The sequence below is a fragment of the Coffea arabica genome, chromosome 6c (assembly GCF_036785885.1).
Source record: "Coffea arabica cultivar ET-39 chromosome 6c, Coffea Arabica ET-39 HiFi, whole genome shotgun sequence".
In the NCBI taxonomy this organism is placed as follows: Eukaryota; Viridiplantae; Streptophyta; class Magnoliopsida; order Gentianales; family Rubiaceae; genus Coffea; species Coffea arabica.
Window position 1 is genome coordinate 61,611,565 of NC_092320.1, and position 20,947 is coordinate 61,632,511.

General features: G+C 32.8%; 1 protein-coding gene and 1 long non-coding RNA gene across 2 annotated transcripts; both read left to right on the top strand.

Annotated features, from left to right (window-relative positions):
• The first annotated feature begins 840 nt into the window (after nt 1-840).
• Nucleotides 841-7,564, top strand: LOC113694330 (uncharacterized protein At4g15970-like). Its single transcript, XM_027213255.2, has 4 exons — nt 841-1,203; nt 1,287-1,387; nt 4,941-5,315; nt 7,015-7,564. The coding sequence occupies exons 1-4, from the start codon at nt 912-914 to the stop codon at nt 7,492-7,494; spliced, it is 1,248 nt and encodes a 415-aa protein (XP_027069056.1). The 5' UTR covers nt 841-911; the 3' UTR covers nt 7,495-7,564.
• Nucleotides 7,565-11,198: 3,634 nt separating this feature from the next.
• On the top strand, nt 11,199-12,511 carry LOC113692448 (uncharacterized). Its single transcript, XR_003448954.2, has 2 exons — nt 11,199-11,655; nt 11,870-12,511. It is a non-coding gene; the product is annotated as an uncharacterized lncRNA (long non-coding RNA).
• Nucleotides 12,512-20,947: the final 8,436 nt, after the last annotated feature.

Consider the following 20,947-nt stretch of genomic DNA (forward strand, 5'->3'; position numbering starts at 1 on the left):
GCTCAATTTGAAATTGTAAGATTGAGATTGTGTACTTATTTGTACTAATCAATTTGTACTAGTTAATTATAACAACCGTCAAGTAGTGGTTGAGCCATGACCTATAACCGGTGGTGGAGGCAACATTGTACACATAAAATGATGTCATTCTTATGAAAAAGAAAATGTTTTTATTATGAATTTTTTATAGTGTAAAAGTATTGAAATCATTTCCTATTCAAGTACTAATCAATTTTGTGGTTTAATAACTTCAAAACATTTATACCACAGGAAAGATATCAAAATAAATTGATTACTTACGAAGGTAATGTGACGAAAATGAGACCTGCTCATAATACGTGGGCAATGTTCGAAGAAAAGTATTTCTCAAAATTGGAGGAGAAGAGGGAGCTAATATAAGTAGATAATAAAAATGTTCAAAAGTTTCAAGACTATTCTCTAAACTTTTAAAAGTTGAAGGGGAGGGGGGCAAATAGCCATGCTCAACACCATGTGGCTCCGCCGCCACCGCTTGATCCCCTTGATCTTCCACCCCTTGATCTTCCACCAAAATTTACCACAATATGTGGCGACTTTAATTGATTTTCTTCGATGGAGTCTGTACTCACGTCAAGTCCCTCTCCCCTTAGATTAAGTTAGATTAAATTATAAAAATTCTATCGTTGTAAAAAAAAAAAAAAAAAAAAGAATTGTTGATTAAATCATCTGGCCTAACCATTTGACGGTCCATTTTTTTATGTATGGTTCTAACCAACAAAACCGATTCAACCGACTATCAAAAACCAGGCGCCGGTTCTTGTAACCAGTAACTAGTATTCAATCTTAAGTTGACTTTCATGTTAATTTATATCTATAGAGAAGCAGCCTGCACTAATCCCGGTTTCCCCAAAAGGCATCAGTAGTATTTTGTGATGATAGATGCAGAAGGGAGAAAGGCCGGCAAAAGAGAAGATAAAATGTCAAAAGACGGTGGCTGCCACCACCTGTGCCACCACCTCCTGTATCAGAATCAAGTTGTCATTTGGTTGATACTATTAGTGGTTGCTGCCGATCTATCCCTCGTCCTATATCGCTCAGCTTTCAGTAACAATCCTTCATCCCAGCACTTCACTTTTGGACAAGAAAATGATTCCTCCTCCTCAAGTCAAGATGGTGATTCCAAAGTAGGAGGAGACTTATCCTTCCAGAAGTCAACCAGCCCCGGTAATCATCTTTTTTGTAAAAGTAGATTTCGTTTTTTCAGAATCAAATTTTTTCCTCTCCAACTCATGATCAGTCAACTGCAGAAGGTGATACATCTGCTCCATCTTTAAGCTCTAGTGCTCAGTCAAGCAATGGGAATCGGTCTTCTCCAACTGAGTCTGTGCAAGGGAACTTATCTCCCCAGGTAAGTTCTTTACAAAGATTTAAACAATCTCTGGAACCTATCCCAAAAAAAGGAAAAAAAAAATGTAGGAATGGTTAGAGGATTTGTCTAGCAATTGTGCGTCATTATCATGGGCAAGAAATGTTACGAAATCTGAATTATTCTAAATATATGGTGGGGGAAGGAAAATTCTATAGGTGGAATTCTCTATTGCAATATTTTAGCACGAATGGATAATTGTCAAAAAGAGTGTGCTCCCCGAGATAGAATTGCCTGGTTGGAAATAGTGTAACTTCCACAGATCATCACCTAATCAGTGGAAGTTTCAAAGTTGTCTCGGTTTAGTTTAGTCTAAAAAAATTGACTAATAGTAAATTCAAATTTCTTCGTCATTCCTTCTTTTGTCTTGCATTTTTATTTTATATTATTTTGTTTTTAGGAATTTGGGTAAATTATATTTTATCCCCCTGTGGTTTAGTATTTTTTACATAACTCTCCTATAGTTTCAAAAGTTATAAATAACCCCCTCATGATTTGGATTAAAGTATCAAAGTGACAGAAATAGTCATTCGTAACGGAACTTCTAAAAATATTGAAATTACCCTTATAAATACATGACACACTAACCCCGTATGATTTTTATGTTTTACTAGATAACCCTCTTATGATTTAATACTTTACCATATAACCCCCTTATGATTTTCAAAATATACACATAAACCCCTTTAGTTAATAAATAATTGTCAACTTTACATTAAGATATTTTTAATATTTTAGGTGATTCCGTTACGAATGCTGATTTTTGTTATTTTGATACTTTAATCCAAACCATGAGGGGTTATGTATAATTTTTGAAACTATAAGGGGATTATGTAAAAAATACTAAATTACAGGGGATAAAGTGGAATTTGCCCTAGAAATTTGCTTAGAAATTGTGTGTAACTCGTTCCTTCATTTTCAATCAGCATGTCAGGAATTAGAAATGTTAGGAATCTACAATCAAGTATTGAGTGTCACAAATTTTGCCAAAGCTACGTTGATTTTCAAGTTCCAACCTGAGCCTAGATCAAGTTGCCAGTTGGCATTTGAAAGCCCGCGGGGCCGGCCACGGATGGAGGCAAAAGGAAAAAAAAAAAAAAAAAACAAGAAGATAGAAAGGGACGAGACCTATGTAACTTGTATATATGTTGCGATAGTTGAAAGTGTCCTCCAGGTGCCACGCTGGAGATAAATAAATTTAAGTTGGCTTAAAAAATAGGTATATCTAGTTAAGATATACTTCCGGTGCAAGATTTTTGAAAAGGTGAAATATTAGTGAATTAAAAAAAAGCATATAAATGCAAGGAAAAGGATTAATGATTAGTGACTACTATATAGATTGGATGGGATTTAAATATATTAACGAGTACTCAATGAAGTCTTGTTAGAAAAATCATTAAAAAATTAGAGTTCCAAAACCCACTGACAAATGATTTCAGGGAGAAAGGTGAATAAAGTCATTCAGGAACTTCTATTATCATGGTCAATGTAATAAACTACAAATGTTTAATTTCATTTTGTATCCTTCAATTATACTTGGATTTTCACTTTGGTCCTTAAACTTTAAATTAGGATCCTTACTTTAATCTCTGAATTGTATATTTGTACACTTTAGTCTCTAAATTATACCATAATTCTCAATTTGGTCCCTAACCTCCTTTCTACCATCTAATTTTGGAATTTTATCAGGTTATTATGTCATCCTTTTTGCTGCTCATTTGAGTAGTTTTCCGTTAGTTTGGGGATTTCTTTAACAATTGTCCTTGAGCGAGACGATTTTTATAGTTTAGAGATGAAAATATCGTAATTTATAGTTTAAGGACCAAAATGAAAATTAAGCCATAGTTGAGGTGTACAAAATGAAATTAACCCAATCACACCACAAACGTCTTTAATTGCCAAATCTGATTATCACGTCGAGTAAGGAAAACTGGAAAATGTAGTCAAAGATTTGTGCCTTTCCTCCGTAATCGTGCTTGCTTTGTCCTAGTGGTCCTAAATGATGATGTGATTTTTTTTGCTGCATTATTACTTTCGTTTTCAAATTGACAAATGAGAGAGCAGTTTAGCGCCCAGCCATCCATACGTGTGGTGTATATCTATATCATTAAAGATGTATATATCCAAGAAAGCAGTATGATATATGCCGGGATATGATGAACAAAATTGACTTTTATATGATGGTATCAATTATAGAAGTCCATACTATGCCTGACTAATGGATAAATATATTACTTAGACTTAGAGAGAGGGATCGGTTGGGTGGTATGGGAGAAGAAATACAAGTGAGATGCTTCGAGTGTGAGACCTCTCACTTACACTAAAAATGATAACAATAAGGAAAAATTACATATAACCCCTCTGTAGTTTCATTTATTATCACATGATCCTCCTAATGTTTTAAAATGTGTACTTCATCCCCTATGATTTTTTGTGAAGTAGAAACTTGATGGAAAATAACCTGTGTAATGTCATTAGTTGAAATATTAATATACGCTTATTTAAATGCTAAATCAATCGACAACATAACCCTCTTGTATAAAAGCATAAGGAGATTACGTAGATAAATACAAAACTACAAAAGGGTAAAGTGAATATCTATATAGATCAGAAAGGGATCACTTAGATATTAAGATGTTATATCACACACGCTCTTAAAGTGTGTTTGTTATAAATATCATAACTGATTGTGCATTTCGTGTATTTTTCACTTTACATAAAATCACAAGGGGACGGTGTGGCTATTTTAAAATTCTAGGGGGTCATATGGCATTATGTAAAACTGCAAGGGGGTAATAAGTAATTTACCTAAAAATAATGATGCTTAGACTTCAGATTAGAAGACAAATGGTGCTTGTGGAAGTATCTGAAGAAAGGAGATTCCCATATGCAATCTATCAATTCTTAAAATTTAAATGTTATGTTTTAGAAAATTGTTTCTTTTGTGTGCTTTTCTAACTCTTTCCCAAAAACAGGTCTGCATGGTTAGCTAGCTAGAGTATATATGCAGTTAGTTTTAATAGTTGCAATCTGTGTAGGAGCTTTTTTTTTTTTTTCTTTTTGAAAACAAAATTTTTATTAAAAGAGAGACAAAGAGCAAATTGTAATCTCCAGCTCCATGTAGTGTAGAAGAAATTCATACTGTTAGTTTATTGGTTCCACAAGTGATGTATATTTAGAAAAAAAATAAAATAAATGGATAGCAGAGCTTCTAGTTCCACATTTTTTTATTTCTAATTTCGTAAGTGATCGATTCCTATATGGAAAACTAAAATTGGATAGCAAAGTTTCTAATTTCAGATTATTTATGTCTTTTCTTTTCTATAATGCAACCTTATACGATACTCCATACAAGATATTATCGTGGATTCGAAAGGCAAGATGAATCTGTTCGTGCAAAATATTCTATTTTTATATTCTTTTGTAAATAAATAATATCCGAGACTTCCAATTTGAATTTTCATATCCAAGACTTTGAATCTCTAATTCCACTCCATGAATTAAAGTTTTTTCTCTTGCTGTCTAATCAATGAAGGTTAAACAAGAAAATGAAGAAACCAAGTTGGAGAGAGTATTATCTAAGGCAGCCACGGCAGACAAAACTATCATTTTTACAACAATAAATGATGCATGGATAACTCCAGGTTCATTGTTTGATCTCTTTCTTGAGGGATTTAATATTGGCAATGAAACACAATATCTTCTGAATCATTTGGTAATTGTGGCCATGGACCAAAAGGCATACTCTCATTGCTTGGAGGTACACCACCATTGTTATGCACTTATTACAGAAGGGGTAGACTTTTCTGGTAGGGCAAACTATATGAGCCCACAATACATGAAGATGATGTGGAGAAGACTTGATTTCATGCGTACCATTCTTGAGCTAGGATACAACTTCATTTTCACGGTAATCTTTTTGTTCATAATTTTGTCATTTACTATCCACTAAACTGTCTTTTAGATTGTTTAAGCAGCTCAAAATATGCCTATGAAGCTTTGATGTAGCAAGGAAAATAACCAACATTAAGCTTTCAAAATTAAGAAATCCTAGATTAAAGTTGTATGTTCCATTTTTCAGTTTCACCACCCTACGTAGGTTATTGTACTTCCCCCTAGCCATTATAGGAAAAGAGAAAAAGGAGGCTGAAAAAGAAGTGCAACTTCACTAAGAATATGCGTTACAGCTCATTAGTCATTGCTTAACGTCACATCTTATACTTTGCGTTCTTTGCATTGGACGTGTCATAAACATAATCCTATAGTTATACTGAAAATTAAAGTTATTAAACATAAGTTTGATGAACATCTAATCAAATGCATCTTAGAAGGAAATATATATATATATATATAATTTAGTAAATAATCTTAAGTCTATTGGCATGAAAGTCTTTAGGGTATTTTCAACTATACCCTAAAATACTTCATTCGATACTTTATCTATACCCAATTTATCATTTACATGCACACAATCACTATTTCAACTTTCATTCGATACTTTTTTATTTATTTTAATTTCACCTTTTTAAACAAAAAAAGAAAAAATTGAGGCCCCTCTTAGTCATGGTTGATTCAACATCCATTAGACAAACCCTTTTATTATTATAGTTTGTTGTGATTTGTGATTTGCGAGTAGAAAGGACAAGGCTTGTCAAACTGTAGTTTGCTTTCCCCTTGATCTATAAGCTTGTTTCTTACTCGATCATTTAAATTATTTGGTGAAATCATCCAATCACTTATATGTATGACATAAAGGAATAATTTTAAATTCTAAAAATGATAGTTTTGCTAGGTAATTGGTTTATCACATACCGGAGTATCTTGCAGCTTTTGGACATTGAATTGATCATTATGTTATTTCCAACAACTTTTGTGCTGTTGCATAAACCCTCGTGAGCTCATTAGTTCATAAGATTATTTTCGCACACTTTTATTTAAGTGCTTCAACTACAACATTCATCTTATTTTTCTTGCCATTACATCATTTGCAATAACTTTCTCTTTTCCATGAAACATGCAGAACAAACACCGAAGGTTAATATTATTGGCAAATTTTCTGCCTGACTAGCAACTAGTATTTCTGCAAAACATCTCGCTTCCATAAGGAAGCGTGCAAATTTTTGAAGAGCTATAATAGATTATCAGTATGTAATGTATTTCCACTAGGTCTAGTTTTCTTTTCTTTTCTTTTCTTTTTTGACAAACGATAAACTCATATATATATATATATATATCAACACTTGAAAATACAAGAGTTAATTACATGTCTGCTAAGCATATACGGCATGAGAAATTTAGGTCTAGTTTTCTTTGCGAAAACGATTCTTGAAGAATAACATGTCTGCTAAGCATATACGGCATTAGAAATTTAACGTGTAAATTTGAATTAAAGCTTAGAGCTTATGACTGTAATTGGAAATGTGGAGCTAACATGCACTTTGATGGATTTTCATTTGAATTGGAGTTTAGATCAGCTTTATATACGATATTCTACACAAACATTACTTATTTCACCGACTAAAATGTTCATTTATTTCTCAAGAACAATGAAACAATGTTTCCCCACAACTTACCTATCTATTTTTTTTTTGGTTGTTGTTTCCTTTCAGGACACTGATATAATTTGGTTTAGAGATCCATTTCCACATTTTTATGAGGATGCAGATTTTCAAATTGCTAGCGATCAATATCAATTCACCTCTACTGATCTGCGTAACCGACCAAACGCAGGTTTCATGTATGTGAGGTCAAATAGCAGAACTCTCCAGTTTTACAAGTTTTGGTGCGGGTCAAAAAAAACTTATCCTGGTAAGAATGAGCAAGATGTGCTTAATATTATCAAATTTGATCCATTCATCAAGAGGATTGGATTAAGGATCAGATTCTTGGATACAGCTTACTTTAGTGGATTTTGTCAGCCAAGTAAGGATCTGAATGTACTTTGCACAATGCATGCAAATTGTTGTGTTGATGTACATAAAAAAATTCATGACCTTCGGTTGGTGATGGATGACTGGAAAAAGTACATGGCATTGCCAAGCAACAGAAAGAAACGATACTCTTGGACACAGAGAAAATATTGTGTATAAATTGTATTTTTGTTGCGGTAACTTTCCATTTGTAATTTGGAAACAGATAGTGAAAATTATTCTATCAAAAGTTTTCCGTAGTTATTTTATTTTATTTTTTGTGGTAGGATGGTGACAAAAAAAAAAGTTAAAAAACTTGAATTTGAATAGAGAATGTTATTATCACCTCATTATTTTTTTAACTGATTATAGATTTTGACTTTAGATAGTCAATTATTTTAGTATTTTCATTTGCTTTTGTCTTTGGATTATAGATTTTTTTTTAAACAACAAAAGGCTTAAATCTAAAATCTATAAAAGAGTAGTTTTTGTGATTATTCTCTATATTACCTTTCATAACCAACTTTTGCACAATCTTATATCAAACAAGAACAAACCCTAAGAACTTGTTTGAAAAATAAAGGATGCAAAGGCCCTGAAAACTAGAAAACTAAAGTCGGCGGAAATATTGAAGTCACTCTTCTCCAAAAATATATACATATTAAGTACTATTTACTCTTATTAACGATAAAAATGCATCACTAGTCATCAAACTATTTCAAAATCTCATTTGGTCCATTTCTACTATTCTTCATGTTAATTAATCCATTAAACCCTTAAAAGTGATCAAGATCATCCGTCTATTTTCTTGGTTAAAAGAGACATAATTCATTACAAGTGTGGTGGACACCATGTTTCCAGAGGTATTTTCATCACATTGTAGGGGGAAAAATTAATAGTATGCTAAATGAAACTTAGAAAAAAAATGTTTAGTGACCTTCGATGTAAATTTCTAGAAAATACTTTCAAAACTAAGCAATTATTAAAAAAACAAGTTTCTTAGGAAAAGTTATAACACTAATGATCCTTACGTTCTTAAATATTTTGGAAAAATAATAGAAATACTTTCGGAAGAAAGTAACTCGGTTTGTATTTCAAGGAAATTAAATAGAGAAAGAGAGAGCTACAAGAAAGAGTAACTGCAAAACATTTAACTACATTGGCAAATATGTAAAAACGTAAAAAATGGTTATTTCTTTAAAAAAAATCAGTGTTTCAATTTTTACAAAAAAAGATCATTTTTTCTTTTTTAATTGTTTCCAAATGCAATATTTTCTTAAAGGTTTTCTTGTAACTCTTTCTTTTTTTTTATTTTTGTTATATATTTTTTTAAAATATAAGTACATTTATTTTCTTGTTAAAATACTTCTATTATTTTTTCAAAAGATTTAGGAAGGCAATAACCATTTATATAATGAATTTTCCTAAAAAAAATCTTTCTTTTCTAATTTTTTTTAAATTTAAAAAAAAAATATATATATATATATATATATATATATATATATATATATATATATATATATATATATATATATATATGCCAATGGTCACTAAACTTTTCTTAAAAAAAATTACTTATTTAAACCTACATGATTTTTTGTTTATGAAGAGATTAAAATACACTCGCAAAATATAGCATGCAGTTCATGTTCCTCGACCTCTGTCTCTTTCAACTAAGCAATAGACGGAATGATGATCCAATTGATTACTTTTAGGAGTATAACAAATCAATTGACACAAAGAGTAAATGCGTATGAGTAATAGCTAAATAAAAAGGCAAAAACTAAAACAAAAAATCAATTAACAAAAAAAAAAGAATTTGAGTAATAGATAAAATAAAAAAATAAATACGTGGACCACAAGTTTACTTTCACTACATTTCCGAAGGAAATAAACAACTCCATGCCTTTTCCTGTATGACATCTTGATTGTTTATATACTAATGTATGTAATTAGCTTTAAATTAATCAGTTCCCTTGTGTTTTTATTTATTCACTTGATTCTCCAACTCTTATATCATTTTACCCGTAATTAATTCCTCTCAGTTTAGCTAATTAAAAGTCGTGAAAATTAAGAATAGTAGCTAATTATAATTAAAGACTAATAAGACCAGCAAAAAGAGTAGGAAAGTAAAGGAAAATTAAATATGTTTACGTCTACGTACACGTATTTTGAGGATGTTTAAAGAAAAATAGTTAGTCAGACACAATATTTTCATTAACTGTCACTAACTACTATCAAGCTTTTGTTTGCTTTCGAAATTTTTTTCTTGATAACACTTTTCAATTCCTAAATTTTTTCTGTCTTTATTCGAACAGACCCACATAAAAATAAAAAAGAGAAAATAAACCATTTCCTTTGGGAATATATACTATGCAAACCAAAATGCAAGATTGAAACTTCAATATGAAAGGCTGATTCTTGGCTTGTAAATATATCTGTAATCTCCACCGTGCAATGGACAAGAGAAGAGTCAAAAGTCCAAGTCGGATAGTCTCTACCTTTCAAACTCAATGAGGTAATCCTTCCACTATGGACATTTTCAACTGCGCGTAATTTTTTTTATACATCGTGTAACTTTTTTGCACATCGCGTAATTTTAGAGCAAATTTTTATGGTACCCACACATGACGTGAAAATCGAGTTACAACTTGTAATTTTAACCGCACAAATTTTTGAGACCAGATCATGGCCATTAACTATTCAGGGACGATAGTATTGATGCCCGTCCCCGTCCCATTTCCTTCCACTATTGGCGTGCGAAATCAACTTGCATTTCATTCCGAAAATGCCAACTTGCTCGAGTCAACATCAACACGCAATGACAATTGACAAGTAATCCTTGGTTCATGCAAGTGGCATTAACTGGATAAAATGACAAAGTAGATGATTAAGATAATTTGTACTTGATTTTTTTTTTCTGTTTGTCCTTGATTTGGTTCGCTTTGATGATCCATCCAATAAGATGCATTAAAAAACAAATCGATCGAGCTTTGACGATCGATGCAATAAGATGCGTAAAAAAAAAAAAATTGAGCATGTGTCGATCTTATGGATATGGTTGAGATCTTAATAATTAGAGGTTCTGAATTCAAATTTTTCGCCTCCTCTTCGTTTCTTAAGTTTCATCCTTCCTATAGAAAACAAAATTAAAAAAAAAAAAAGCATAGAAAAGAATTTGTAATGACTAGACTGACTATATTCTGATTACAATTTTCTGTGGTATCCTTTATAAGCCTAAGTTGTTCAGTTAATTTGTAGAGAAACAAACAATGAGTCCGCCTATATTTAATTATTTTTCAGAGTGGGCCAAATACTGATCAAAAAGTCCTGACGGGGCCAAATTGCAATATATCGCCAATGGCAATAGGGTCTAGGGTGGTGAAGCCTTTCAATTATTAACTCCTTTATATATGAACCCCGACAAATATGGATAAATCAATCATCATCTGAGAACAGGACTTCACCTAGGTCATCGCAGCACAAGGCCCTCCTCTAATGCTGCATTAATACAACGTACCCAAGTCTATTTTAACCTTACATAAAGGAAAAATTTTATCAGAGGAATATGGAATTACCGAGGTTGATGTGATTTATGATTTTAGTTATCTTACCGAGGTTTATCTCCATCATGTCGGCCAGTAATTGTGAGGCAAAATTATTTGGTCCCCATGAGGTCCCAAAAAGTTAAGGTATTGATGTGAAACAATGACGTAACACTATCAATATAAAGGATACCAGTTGGACAAACAAAAACAAAAGGTTTCTCGACCATAAAAAATGAGTTGGTAGTCCAATCAATCCAGCTAGACATCCCATAATAGAGGTAGCAATAATGAGTGGCAAATTATGAACCCTTATTCCTTTGCCAAATTCTAACAAGATTGAGCTTGGGATTTGACGGCTAACAACTATTATTGATTCTTTCGAACTTTTGTTTTCACGTCCATCACAAATTTGGTCCAGATTTTTCTGTGACGAACCACCCCTGTCTAATGCATTTTCCAATGTCTTCTTAACTTTCTTGATCTCTTGTTTAAAATCATGTGAAGCTTTCCCACTCATTAAACATCTAATCTTTCTCAGCAACCTCTTCACGTGTAACCGATTTTTTGTCGTGTAAATTAACCCCAATTTTCCAATCATCCACCACTAATGTTCCGGTTTGTGAATTGATCGGGCAACAATGGATAACAAATCATTGAAACATTAGGACATATATAAGCTCTCCACAGTGTGTTAAGAAGAACCCTCCAGTTGCTGGATCCGAAAGCACAGCAACTTGGGAGCACCACGGCATGATTATGCCACGACATTTTATTTAGTAGTCATATCCGGCAGGTAAATAACTTGTCTCCTCTGAGCTTACAATATATATCAGGCTGAAGAACCCAAACAAAATTCACCTCACTTGAAACCAAACCTTGTGCTATGTCCACAATGTCATGTTCAGTGGTAAGAGCAAAGCTACCAAAGGAAACAAACAATCTCATGCTAGTAGCAAATCTAATCCACCTGATATTCATGAACTCTCCCCTGTTCTTCATGATTGCAGGGTGCTGTCGACTACATTCCGCAAGGCATGTTTCTACCATAATTTCCGTGAAGCAAACAAATGTGCTGACATGCTGGCTACATGGGGAGGAAGCACAGATATTCAATTCCTAATTTTTGATCATTGTCCTGTTTTTGTTCTCCCATTACTTTTGGATGATCTAAGAGGTGTTACGACACCAAGAATGACTGTATTAAACTAATCTCATGTTGTAGACTGCTTTATTTTCCTTGAATGTATCTTCAATTACCAAAAAGAAAAAACAAACAAACAAAACCGAGCCTTCGGGTTTTGTATCAAGCCATGGGCCACAATTCGACTCGGACCACCTGCTCGTGGGAACCGAACTTCTGGTCAAACCAGAGGGCAAAATTGGTCCGATGGAATGGAAAGGTTGCTTTTATTGAAGAGCTGAGATTGTTTGTGGTTCGAGTTAATCTGTAGTGTTGAAAATTTACAAAATCTGCCTTTCTTACATTCTTGAATGCTTTGGCTATTATAAGAAAGGAGCCATTGCGATTGGAGTTCCAAGCAACCTAGTCCAATTGTCGTACTTTTTACATTATGTAATGTGAACTACATTATATTATTGTACTTGTGAAAAAGTGATGTATCTATCTTGTATATAAAAAGAAACAAAGCTTACTGTAACAATCCCTCTTTTTGCCATATGTATAATCTCTTCTTTTGACAAGTGGCAATTTCCATTTAAAATTGAATTTTTGCTCATCTATTTTCTTTGATTAGTCAAAAATTATAAACATCTCTTTTTGCCTTTGCCTTCAATTCTCATCTCTTTCTTTTTTCTTCATCTTTCTTTTTTCCCCTTCAAATCTTTTCTTTATAGTTAATTATACTAAGATTATTTTCTTACTATTTTTTACGTGATTATTGTTGACCATGGGGAGATAACACAACAATCAACTGATTTGTACTGTTACTTCTTCCTCCATCAATTTTAACTCTTTAATCCAGTATTTTGCTTTTTGCCTTCTTCTTTTCCTTCATCTTAATTTTTCTTTGCCTTTTCTCCTTCCGCTCAGTCGATGCATCTTTTCCTTTTTCCTCTATAATTAATTGAATGTATTTTTTTTGCACGAAAATGGATATTTCTTTTGTTCCTTTGTTCAAAAATCATGATTCATGACCATCTCTTTCTTTTAGAAGAAATGTAGACAATAAACCTTTTACCTCCACTATTTCTACTATCTAGTATGTTCCATTTTCTTTTTATTCCTATTTTTCCCCTGTTCCACACTGCCAAATATGAACTTAAGTTTTTATTCATTAACTATAATTTATTTAGCCTTTATCATTTTTCTTTTTTTTCCCTCTTTATCCTGTTACCATGGTGTATTTATTTATTTTCATTTGATTTCCTTTGACAGGTGTCGAGCCTATGTAATAATAATTACTTATTCCAGAAAAATATAAATTTTTGTATATAGCGGTAAGCAGGGTCGAATTCACAGGAATTGGGAATAATTCGTTTCTTCTAGAGTCCTGAACAGAAGGAATTTTAGAAAATATAAAAATAACTAATTAACTAAGTAATAAAACAACTAACGGAAATAAATAGGAATTAACCAATAGTAGATACAACTCTAGCCAAAGGTGCAACTTTTTAGATACGGTCCATTCAACTGATAATCGATGCAAAGATAATTCAATTACTCATTAATGGATTGATTATAACCATTAACAAACTTTGACAACCAACTTTTTCTTACTTTATCGATAGCCAAGGTACACCCGTTGACTATTTCTCTTACCAAGAAACAACCCTAAGTATGACCGTAGGATTTAATTTCTCGATTGCATTAAGAATTAGAAAAGTCCAACCCTAACCAACAAACACGCTACGAGGGTTTATTTAATTTAGATCATACATTTTCCTAACATAGGACCAATGACACTACCTGTCACTAGTATTAATTGATCCAACAATTACGGATTCAATCAATTAATTTGGCAATAGATTATTAGATTAATTCAAATATCGGGCCCATGATATTCAAATAACATAACAATCATAAGTTAAACCAGAAAACGTACAAATACTAATGAATAAAAGAAATAAGTAAAATAATTCGATTTCATAGATATTTGAGACCGCGTCTTCAAGTTGACCTTCGACTAAAAAAGGAAATTAGTTCTTCATTGTTGAGAAAATTCCCAACGCAATGTTATGAAAAAAAGCCCAAGACATGCGGCCAAAAAGTAAAGATAAAAACCTATCTAAGTGGCTAGTCACTCGCAATTCTACTTAGAGCCGAAGTATCAATCCAATGGGAATTCGGCCTTCTTTTTCTCCCCAATTTCCTACTTTGTGTATCCTACTACTAATGAAATGTCTTTTTTTTAATAAAAGAAAGAAACTGCAAAATATAATGTCTCACGTTTCCTAATTAATTCCTACAACTAAGACAATGATTTCTAAATTTTTCACCAAAGGCTCTTCGGTATTTGGTTCGAATTAGGAAACTTCTGCACGTAAATCCCGAATCATTTGGGGTTGATTGCAATTGTTGGGAAATTACCCCTCCTTTTTGGCACCTTTCGCTCCAACACCCTATAATTAACACAAAACACCAAATATAAGTAGAATATGATAATTAAAACAATATTTGGCAAGAATAAAAGGAAAAATTAATCATAAATTTAATAACAATTTGCGCCCTATCAATTCCCCCCACACCTAAACCATGCTTGTCCTCAAACACAAGAAACACAAATTAAGCGATCAAATTCAAACAATGGCTATCACTTAAATCATCTATTGTCGAGACACAATTAAAATACATGTCAAATATTAATGGCTAAATCCCAAGAAATATCTCTCCGGTTAACTTTTAAACTCAAGGACTCTTCCAATTCTTGGCTAACTAATCTAAGGATATAAAATATTCAACCAACATTTGTCAGCAAACGATTCGACTATTAAGCAAAATCTCAATATTAAACCCATGGATCGACAGGCTAACATAATCAACTGCATACCCGCACATTTTTCTTTTTTTCTTTTTTTTTTAAATATCCCCATACTTGAACTCTCATCTTTTTCTTTTTTTTTTTTAGGGAAAAAAACTTAGTCTTTAGCCATTCAAACCTTTTAACACAAATTCCGACATCGACTAAATAAAGGAGTCCCGTTACTCAGCTCTTATCGCTTAATGACCACATAATCATAGCTATTGCCACTTTTTAACGCAAAAGTTAACACTTTCGGTCAAAACCCCCCGATTACTTAGCAATGATAACCAGCAGAGTGTAGCCAAATATGATTCACAGATTAGCAACAAGATAAAATTAAAGATCACAAGCCTGCATCATTTCCTAAACATGAAAAACTAAGATTAATAGTTAAACCAATTTACATGAAAAAATGGCAGATAAATATTTACAATACCTAGAAAAGTTAACCAAAAATTGCAAAAGTCACAAGATCTCAAATATTTGCCAGAGAGATATCCTTAAAGTTAACTATGTCATACTTGACCCATTAGCATATAAAACCTTAGCAATAGTCAAATTCGAGAATTTAGCCATCGGTGATTAGGAATAACAACAAAAATATGCAAGAAGTGGCAAAAATTGGATAAAAGTTGACAAAGTCGAACAAAAATTTCAACAAAAATGCCTACACTTGCACTTTTCTAATATACTATCATATACTACTTCCCCACACCTAAATCTTACATTATCCCTAATGTAAGAAATAAAAAAAAAAGATAAAAGTAGAGGAAGGAAGCAGCGAAACTACCCTAATCATCGGAGGGGCAGTGGCACAGTTATAGGTGAGAGGCAAAAGACATGTGAAGCTTGACGTTGGCCAACCGACCATCCATTTGATGAACTTGTCCATGCAGGTGAGAAATCTTCTTTAGTGGTGCATCAATTCAGCCGACAAATTTTAGGGGCTACGATTGCTGATGGTGAAGCAAATTGGAGAGGGATGAAATTGATCTAATAGCAACGGTGACCTTCCTTGGGGCGCAACTGCAAGAAAGACGGACAGCTGTTGCAAAGAAAATGGAAAGGGAAGAAAGATAGAAAGAAAGAAGAGAGGGAAAAAAAAAGAGAAAAAAAGGAAAGAGAAAAGAAGAAAAAAAAGGAAAATAGAAGAAAAAAATCTTTTGTCTTTTTTTTTTACTTCCCCCTTGTTAGAACAAGACGTGGGCACATCTTGTTGGTTGAAACTCTTCTGATGATAAAGTTAACTAATCAGGAGTTACAACGTGTTCTTTAAGAGTGGGCGCGTCATGTTGCCTTATCGGCCTTCAAACTCAAAACATGAGCTCTCCAAACAAGTAGGCGTGGGCACGACATATTGATGTAAACGCTTCTTATGGTGGAGTGAATTATTAGTGCATTATCAGGTGCCCTCAAGACGTAAGCACGTCTTGTCGGGAGGAAATCTTCTGACTATTAAAACATAGAAAATGAAAATTAAACACATCAAATATGAAAAATCTAAGATAAATATAATGAAACTAATAATAAAAGTAAACTAAAAATTGAATTGGGTTGTCTCCCAATAAGCGCATTCTTTTAATGTCTTTGGCTAGATGTTGCTATGCTTGTTCACGGAAGATAAAATCTTGTAACTCGTTTCAATGGTTCATTCTCTATGTAATTCTGATAACCCTCGTAAATAAAGTAATTCTTAAGCGCACAAGCTACGATCTTCCATAGACTAGTAGATTACACCAAATGGTTAAATAGTGACTTTACTTCTTCATTAACTCCTTCATCACGTGCACTTACCGGTTCAAGATATTTGACCATGACAACTCCTAACTTATTCCTGCCATAAAACTCAAAATCTTCTAGTATAACAAAGTCAATCTCATTAACAGAAATTACAAAATAAGAGTTAGGAGAATGTGGCTAGGGAATGAAGAGGATGTCACTACATTTGGAGATTGTTCACTGGATTCATTTACTTGAACAATTTGATATTGAGGTCTCATTTCTTTCACTTCAACTTTCTTTTCAACTGCATCTTTAGATCTTTCTTCTCGAGACTCAGTTCTATGTTACTTGTCAAGACAATTGCACTCTCATCTTCCTTAAGGTCGATGATGGTCTGTGATGGCAATTCTTCACAAATTGGAGAGATCAATTGGCTCACTATAGATACCGATTCATGCATTCTATCCTTCATCATTTTAAGCATCCTTTGTGTCTCGTATTGTAGTCGATATGTGTTAGCAGTTACTAATTCCATCATTTCTTCAAGAGACATATCTGACATGGATGATGGTTATTGAGACTCTTGCTATTGAAAATCCATTGTCTCCTGTTAAAGTCGATGTGTATTAGCAGTTACTAATTCCATTATTTCTTCAAGGGACATATCTGACATGGATAATGGTTGTTGCTATTGATATTGATGTTGAAGACCTATTGATCCTTTTGCATAATTCAAGTTAGAATTATTCCATCATCCTTGATCATACCCATTTGAATAAGGGTCATTCCATGTTTGACATTGGGGTGAAAATCTCCAAATTTATTGGTTGAGACATTTAGGTAATCTTGAAATGCGAGACATATATCAATTGAATGATCTGTGGCATAAAAAATTTCACAAGTTGCAACAACCATTTTTTCTATAAGAGAGTTCAGTGAATCTAAATGTTAATATCATTAGAAAAAACACAAGACTTATTACCTCTCTTACGAATAAAATCCAATCCATACCAAAATATTGAGTGTTAGCAATCATAAACTAGTAAAAAAATAAGAGAAAAATGAAAAATGAAAATAAAATGAACTAAAAAAGAAACAAATTAATCAGATACCAGTCCCTGGCAATGGCGCCAAAAATTGATAGGTGTCGAGCCTGTATAATAATAATTACCTACTCAAGAAAAATACAAATTTCTGTATATAGCGGTGAGTAGGGTCGAATTCATAGGAATTGAGGATAATTCGTTTCTTCTAGAATCCTGAACAGGGGAAATTTTAGAAAATATAGAAACAATTAATTAACTAACTAATAAAATAATTAACGGAAATAAATACGAATTAATCAACAATAGATACGACTCTACCCAAAGGTGCAACTCTTTAGGCACGATCCATTCAACTGACCATCGATACAAAAATAATTCAATTACTCATTAATAGATTGGTTATAGCTATCAACAAACTCTGACAACCAATTTTTCCTTACTGTATCGATAGCCAAGGTATAACTATTGACTATTTCTCTAATCAAGAAACAACCCTAGGTATGACCGTAGGATTTAATTTCTTTATTGCATTAAGAATTAGAAAAGTCCAACCCTAACCAACAAACACGCTATGGGGGTTTATTTGAATTAGATCATACGTTTCTCTAATATGGGACCAATCACGCTAGTTGCCATAGTATTAATCGATCAAATAATTACATATTCAATCAATTAAGCTGACAATAGATTATTATGTTAATTCAAATATCAGGCCCATATTATTCAAATAACACAACAATCATAAAAGGTTAAACCAAAAAAAGTACGAGTACTAATGAATAAAAGAAATAAGTAAAATAATTCGATCTCACAGATGTTTGAGACCGCATCTTCAAGTTGACCTTCGACTAGAAAAGAAAATTAGTTCTTTATTGTTGAAAAAATTTCCAATGCAATGTTATGAAAGAAAGCCAAGACATGCGGGCAAAAAGCAAAGATAAAAACCTAATCTAAGTGACTAGTCACTCGCAATTCTATTTATTGTGGAAGTATCAATCCAACGGGTATTTGGCCTTCTTTTTCTCTCCAGTTTTCTACTTTATGTATCGTACTACTAATGAAACATTTTTTTTAATAAAAGAAAGAAACTGCAAAATATAATGTCTCACATTTCCTAATTAATTCCTACAACTAAGAAAATGATTTTTAAATTTTTCACCAAAGGCTCTTTGATATTTGGCTCGAATTAGGAAACTTTCACACGTAAGTCCCGAATCATCTGGGTTGATTGCAATTGTTGGGAAATTACCCCCTTTTTAGCACTTTTAGTTCCAATGCCCTATAATTAACATAAAACATAAATATAAGTAGAATCTGACAATTAAAACAATGTTTGGCAAGAATAAAAGGGAAAATTAATCATAAATTTAATAACAATTTGCACCCTATCAATTTCTCCCACACTTAAACCATGCTTGTCCTCAAGCATGAGAAACAACAAATCAAGCGATCAAATTCAAACAATGGTGATCACTCAAATCATCTATTGTCAAGTGTGACGCCCCGAAAAAAAATGAGTTTGAGAATCCGGAAATTTTCTAATTTTTTAGGGTTTATTTTTTTAACGCCCGCCTTTTCTACATTTTCTTGATTAGAAAAATTTCCCAGATAAAGTTTATGAGCAAAAATAGTTTTAAAATGATTTTTCTAGTATCAATTAGTTTTTGAGAAATTAAGAGCGTATTTTGGACGTGGGACCCGCTAGTGCGGTAAATGCATTATATTTTTGACAACTTGTAGGAATTTTGTATTGAGTGATATTATTTTACAAAGTGTTAAGATATTTGTATTGGAGAGACAAAAAGATAAGTTTTACACCTAAAGGTGACAAGTGTCACTATCCTATTCACTCTTGGACTTTTGACCATCTTACCTTAACTTTACTAAAACCAAAATTTGACCAAAATCAAGCCATTTCTTCCTTCTCATGGCTGAAACTTGGAGAGCAAGAGAGAGAGAAAAACCTTCATCTTTCACTCCAATTTCTTACTTCAATCTTGAGTTTTAACCGATGGAATTGCAAATCACTCCATAAAAGTTGGTTACTAAGGAGATTCCAAGGTCTTGGTGGAGTTATTTTGGAGAAGGAACCACTAAGCTACTATCTTTTGTGAGGTATCAAGGTATGGTGTGTAAAGATTCATTGTTTATTTTCAATAATGGTGAATTAGTAACTTGTGATGGTTAAAGAGATGGTTTTATGGATTATATCTTGATTTTGGTTGAATTGGTGAAGTTTTATAATTATTGGAGATTTTTCTGTTTTCATATGGATATGATTATGGGGTCATATATGATGATTGGAAATGATGTTTAAGAACTCTATGAGGTGGAAAAAGTGGTCAATTGCAATCAATTTCTGTTTTGGAAGAAATTTCAGAAAATTAGGTTTTGTGAAGCTACATTCTGTCCGGTTTTATAGCTCCTAGTTAGAGGCCGAATTGGCCTTTGCTTAAAACATGAAAGTTGTAGGGAATGACATTTTAAAGGTGCCTACAAAATTTCAGGTCAATCGGAATAGTGTGGAATGAGAAAAGTTGAAATTACTATTGCTGTTCTGGTTTACCCGAAATTGGGATTTGCGACTGTAATTGGTTGTTTTGGCTGGTATTACTTCCGAATTGGTTGTTGAGGCCTTCTGATGAAATTTATCCCTGTTTCTTAGCTTTCAGCTGGTTTTGGAATTTCTGGATTTGGACTTGGAGAGCCTGAGTTATGGTGTTTCCGCTAGAATGCGTTCTGTGAATCTGTTTTTGTGATTCTGGTGTAGTTTCTTGCATTTTTGATCTGGTTACACTCAAAACTGGGTTGAGTGACCTTCTGTAATATTGTAGCCCTATCTCTTAGCTTCAAAACGGTGGGTCTTGAACCTTCATCCGACAGTCGTAGCGCCTTTGGTACCATTACCGCAAAATGACGTCAAAACTATTTTTCTGGTTTTGAGCTTAACTTTCATTTCCGGACTTTTCCCTAGCTTGACTTGTACTAGTACTACTTGGAGCTTGCTGAATGGCTATTGGATGAACTTATTTGTGTGACTTTGGAACTGGCTGAGGAAATAATGAAGCCTTGATGGCTGGAAAAGTAAGCAAATTTAGTGGAAGTGCTGTCCGCACTTTGAAAGGATTTGATTGCTTTGAGTTTGTGATCTAAGACTTGGATTTGAGCAAGGCAATGATATATGATGAATGGTTTCTGAGCCATGGAGGTGAGTGACCTCAAACTATTTCTGAAGTTATTTATGAACCGTTTCCTACATTATTTACTTTTGAACTGTTTCCAAAGTTACTTTTGTACCGTTTTCTTGCATTATTTATCTTTAAACTGTTTCCAAAGT